Here is a 6,000-nt window from a genome sequence, read left to right on the forward strand (position 1 = left end):
GAGCTGAGACTTTGTACACATCCATCCAAGACATTGTTGAACCTACTCAAAAAATTTCATTTGCTTTGGAAATGGTCTATCAAGGATCATCTCTAAAACTGTACATTTTGATGTGGGATGACCCTAATAACACTAGAAAAATACTCCGGACAGAGCACAAAAAATGGCAATATGTTCATCTTTAAAGACTCCGAGAGAAAAGTGGGCAACCAGCTGCCTCAGTCCTCATTCTGCCTTCCTCACCAAAAATGTTGGCATATGCACACATCCACAGTCTTTTAACACGGAACATTTTAAATCCTTTTACCCACTCTCTCTCTGTAGTTAAACATTCACACTCTGCATCTTCCTCTCACTGTCACTCTCTTCTCTATATATGATTAGTTCAATTCCAAAACCTGCTATTTTTGGAAAATTTCAATTTTTGGTTATAAATATTACTCTGTGCATTTGTAACTTGTGAATTCAATGGTGAGAACATTTGTCACCAAGGTTCCTAATGTATGAGTTAAAACTACTCTCTAAAGTTCCAGGTTTTCCCCCCAAAACCTGCTATTTTTAGCAGTCTGAAATGTAATTTTGTATAATGTTCACTAAGTGACTGACAGCAGAATTTCGATAGTTTGATGTGTCTGAGTTAAAATGTGAACTCACAGAAAATGTTGATCTTAATTTGCTAGTGAATGGAGAAAAACAAATTGTTACTGCTCATTGTGTGAAGAATACTGCAATCAATTTGTTTTTGGTAAGCGAAATAGTAAAGAAGGGTAACAAGGTTACCTTTGAATAGAGGGAGCCAAAATTCATTGCTTTTCTATGCTAAATGTAGAGCAATGCAACATTAATTCACAAAATTAGCTATTTAAGTTTTGAAGAAAATTCTCACAAAATAATAATTCCACACAATGAATAACTTTGTGAATTAAAGTAAAGTAATACAAAGCTTCTGGTGTTGGCTGGCAAACTTGTGTTCATTGCTGAACATCTGTCACATTGTCAACACTAATAATGCTGTTATTTCTCTTGGTAACATTGTGCTGTAAGGAGCATTCAGTTTGTAGCTTTATTGTTTAAGAAGTGGCAATTAAAAGCTGGATGAAATATGTTTGAAAGTGAACATTTTGGTGACACTGTAGAAGAAAGAAAAGGACTAGAGTTGAAAATGAGGCATTAACAAAGAATGATGGGGAAAAAACCAACCTGAAAATGGAAAAATGGATTAAAAAAAAAAAACAAAGAGTGAAAAGTATCTAGTAATCATACAAATATACAATCAGTTTAGTAAAGCCAAGGAAATTTCTAGGAATGACACTGAAATGTTTTGTAATAAGTTCCGGACTTCTGAAGATGCCATTCAAGACAACAGATTCAGTGGAATATTCAAGTTTCCATGATCAACACAAATTCTTCAGAAAATCCAAAAAGCAACTGTTTATATAGCACAATCTACTCTGTTCAAACACAAGATGGAACTGTGAGGGTGTGTGCATAGGAAGGCCCGAAGTTGAATACGTTGCTAAAATGACTGGAAGAAGATACAATAACACCACAAGAAATAAAAATTTCTCCAGAGCCATTATCTAGGATCAAACAAATGGCATTTCTAATAAAGCAGTGGTTTCATTATATACAACAATATTTGGTGGGAAAAAAATATATTAATTGATCTAAAATGAAACAACAAGTTTACTTTTATCACTGACGGGTAACGGTAAACTTGCTGTTTGATTTGATATCAATAACAGTCACAGAACAGCCTAACCTAAAATGTTCACATTAATTGATCCTTAAATTTAAGTTGATGAAACTCAAGACTATGAATGTATGCATTTTCTTGTTATTGCTGTTACATATTTTCCACAATTTTTTACCTATCCAATATTACCTCTACAAATCATGGTGTGTGTTCAAGCTTGGGACAACAAATACAGAATTCAGCAAAGTAGTCTGTTACAAGACATTAAGCAGACTGTTTTAAGACTAGAATCTAGTAGTTCAAAATGCACATTTCTGATGCCAAGAGAACTTAAGTGAGTAATGTCTGTGAGAAACAGTTCTGTAAACTCCCTTAGTTGTAATATCAAACAACTGCCAGGTCATTAGTATGGCAGTGCAATCTTCCAAAAATGTGATGTGTCTGTCATGGAGTTTGCACTGCTTGTAGTTCTACATTGCTTGTTAAAGACTGAGCGCTAAATACCAGAGGAACTTGTTGACATTAAACTGATGTATTGAGTAGCAATGCAGGAAGATATTGCAAAAGAGTCAGAATTTTACTGGAAAAAGGTCTCATTCAAACTGGAAAATATTTATCACTGTGGATGAAAAATGGTGAGAAACTGGATATTTAAGGCCACTGACAGCTGGAAACAGCTGAAAGAAGAAGTGTTCACACAGTATAAACTGAACGAAGGAAGAGCAGAGTTATATCATATTGATAACATGGTCATTAGACATGGAGCTCTAGGTCAGGTTGGGGAATGATGGTGAAGGAAATACGGTATGTACTGTTAAAAGGCATCATCCTAGCATTTGCCCCAGAGAGATTTAGGGAAACCAAGCAACACCTATACTGGATGTTGACTTGAACTGTTGGCCATCTGAATGTGCAAAGTGTGTGATAACCACTGTGACACCTCACTCAGTGTGCGTTGGTGAGTACCAATGGAGCAGTAATAACACTCCTGTTATATATAAAAAATGTGATCATTGGGATCAAATACCTCCAAACCTAGAATTGCGGTCTGTCAATGGAATAGTCAACATTGTGCTACAGTAGAAAACTTCTAACAGTTTTTGCTTCCTTCTGATGAGGCATGTTTCATCATTGTTTCCAGCTAGCACTACAATCATGTACGAAGTGACGAAAACCCATTTGCTCGCCACATTTCTAGTCATAAAATATGATTCTCAATCAACCTGTGCAATGGAATGGTAGGAGATTGCCTTACTGTGACTTTGTTTTCTACCAATTCATTTCACTGCCCCACTTTACATGGTGTTCATCTGAGATGTGCTACAAGAGTAGTTGGACAAGGAACCTCATGATGCCCACAAGGCAATGTGGATTTAACATGCCAGTGCAACAGCTTAGTACGTGATAAGTGCAAGCACTCTGACACTGTAACTGTTGGTTCAGAAGGAGAGTTCTTGTCCCAGCTGAAACTTATTGTTTTAAATGGTTATTTCTATTCTTTACAGGGATTTTTTGGCAGTGAGCAACAATTAGTACAATGTGTTTAATTTTAAGCATTCCTATAAGAACTAGGCTATTTAGAACTGGCACAGCAACTGACAACAGAATGCTTTTTACATGTATTATAATGTAAGACTTAAATTTGTTTGTGTAATCATTATTACTACTATGATTTGTGTTGTTTAAACACTTGTGCCTCATGTACCTGTTTGTATAGGATTTAGTTTGTAGGCTTCATGACCATTTACATATTGTTATTATTGTTATAATCTGACATGTTCTACATCTTAGCGATACACTCGCATCAAGGGTCTATGGAACATATAAATAAATAAATGGGCAACATAATCGGTGAACCTGGGTTCTTTTTCCCCTGCAGAGTCTGGTGTATGAAACCTTAGCTGAATCTGATGTACCTGTCACTGGTAGGAGCCTGTCCATATGCCTTTTTAAACAAGACACAAAGAATATTCGGGAAAGTGTTGCAAAATTTTATATGTAGTTTTAATCACTCTATCGAAGTTTTCAATCAGCTATACACATTTGAATGCAAATGTTTGGAGCAATGCTATAACTACAGAAAAGAAATAGTTTATTTAAAAAGTAATGTCATCCTAAGAATCAAAGCAACCACACATACTGATGTAAGGACTCATAAATTGAACCAACATTCAAAACTCTTATTGATTCTCTAAATGCAGACTATCACTCAACTTGGCTTATACAAAATGCACTAGGAAGGGAACACTTTCAACGTTAACTCTACATGTGAACTAGGCCTACATATTATGGAACTTCTTAAGACCTATGTAAGTTCTGCTAGATATGGCAAGAGGGAGTCTGAAACTCAGCGGTAAACACATATAATCGCTTACTAACTCCCTATGAGACAATATTCTGAGAAGATCCAGTGCTGAACTCAGTGATAATATTAGCCATTAGCTATGACACAAAACAGTGATAGTATTCAGACAAATAATACTTCGTAATATAGCCTCCACTACTCACTGTTTAGCAACATTTTGGACCAGTTACAGTTCAGGCACATATGCAAGACAAATATCTTGAACCAAACGTAGGCCTACTCATTATTCAGATATTAGCAATAACAATACGAATTTCTGAAATGACAGCTCCTGTCAAACACAAAAGCCTTGTAATGTGGCACTGAATTTGAGATAGGCCTACTAAAATCACATTCAAAAGGGCAATGTAAAAATCATCGCCATAACCTCCACATCTGAATTTTCCGTGGCTTGCTTCAATGAGTTTAGGATAATGTTGGGATGATTCTGCTGAGTACAAAGAGACCAATAACGTACAAATTCTTCAAGTGAACCAATGCTCTGTTTGTAGTAAGCCAATAGCATGAAACTGTAAGACCCTTGAACGCATCAGTGAAAAGCAATATAATTCGAAAAAAGCCTTTTGTGCATTCCTTGTGTAGTAATATGTATGCGGTATTCTAAGTGAGGACAGTGATTACTTTCAACAACTTTCTGTTTTAGTGTACTTGCCGACAGTTTATTAAGTTATGGATTATTATTTCTTACCTTTAATGAGCCATTCACAATGTGAGTCTTGCGTGTAGTTGGATCCCGATGGGCCATGTGTGATTACACCCCATGAATTTGAATAAACCTTACGAGACTTGTCGCATGGGAGTGACTGATGTGCAGCTTGAACACACAGCACGGAAATGATTAATGTACAAATACATGTCGCAAATGGTTGCAGGATTACTTTTTGTTTCACACGAGCTCTCATTTTCGTAACGTTGACGTTTCTGCGTAGTTTTGAACAGTGAATAGTAACACCATGCCACAACAAATAACAAAATCTTTTTATGACTAACGGGACATGCGAACTGACAGGTCATTTGTAAACATTATCAAAATTACTGTGGTTCAGGTGTCAGAAAAAATATGTCTAGTGATTCTTCGAACATCGATACGACCCTTAAAAACCTGTAATCAACTTCGTGACCAGCATTCGTATTGTTACCAACAAAAGTTCCTAAATGCTATTGCAAAAGTAAACTACACACGTTCAGCAGATCGCATTCGTGACAACTCCTTCGACCGAAATCAAAACAACATAACATTCGAAAGCCATACGTCACTGTACACAACCGCAAAAACACACCTCTTCCACATTCCAAACAAACACAAACAACGAATTTCTTGCGCTATACAGATGTTATACGATTCTCATCTTCGCTATGTGAGCGATCTTGAACTATGCATGACGTCATTAGCGCAACAGTTCAATTCACAATACAACCACTGTCTGGCAAAAAAAAAAAAAACGGACAAAGTGGAGATGTGTGAGCGTAATAACAATAACAGTGTTAATTTTGTTTAACCAGTAACTGACATGACCATTAGCGCTCCACTCTCGGAAATACAGGACCTGCACAGGAAAAAACACCGAAGTCTTCCTTCTGTCAAGGTCCTCAAGGCCTTTCGTAATTTATGCTAATACATCAAGGTCCTGGGAGCGACTGAAGCTACAGTGGCAGATTTACACACGGGGATCGTGATCTTGCTACTGGATTTTTACAAATTATTGCTTTGATTTAGTACTTTTCCATTACTTCAAACGTGTTGTACTATTTGCGGCAGTGGCCGATTAACTTGTTCCGTCAAGTGTCTAAAACATCCTGTTTGCAATAGGTTAACTGTATTTATATATTCGCTTCCATGTGTTGGATGCACCTGTCAATGTTTCGCATATTGTTTACAATAACAGAAATACCTACTTCATTCGATTACCGTCTTACTGTGTTACGGCACCCGGGACTT

General features: G+C 36.6%; 1 protein-coding gene across 1 annotated transcript in view; it reads right to left on the minus strand.

Annotated features, from left to right (window-relative positions):
- Positions 1-5,445, minus strand: part of LOC124615302 (multiple epidermal growth factor-like domains protein 8) — a 368,566-nt gene extending 363,121 nt beyond the window's left edge. The window contains exon 1 of the mRNA XM_047143089.1: positions 4,750-5,445. Within this exon, the coding sequence (XP_046999045.1) occupies positions 4,750-4,963 (214 nt within the window). The 5' untranslated portion in view covers positions 4,964-5,445. The remainder of the gene's footprint in view (positions 1-4,749) is intronic.
- Positions 5,446-6,000: the final 555 nt, after the last annotated feature.

This window comes from Schistocerca americana, chromosome 5 (assembly GCF_021461395.2).
Source record: "Schistocerca americana isolate TAMUIC-IGC-003095 chromosome 5, iqSchAmer2.1, whole genome shotgun sequence".
Classification (NCBI taxonomy): domain Eukaryota; kingdom Metazoa; phylum Arthropoda; class Insecta; order Orthoptera; family Acrididae; genus Schistocerca; species Schistocerca americana.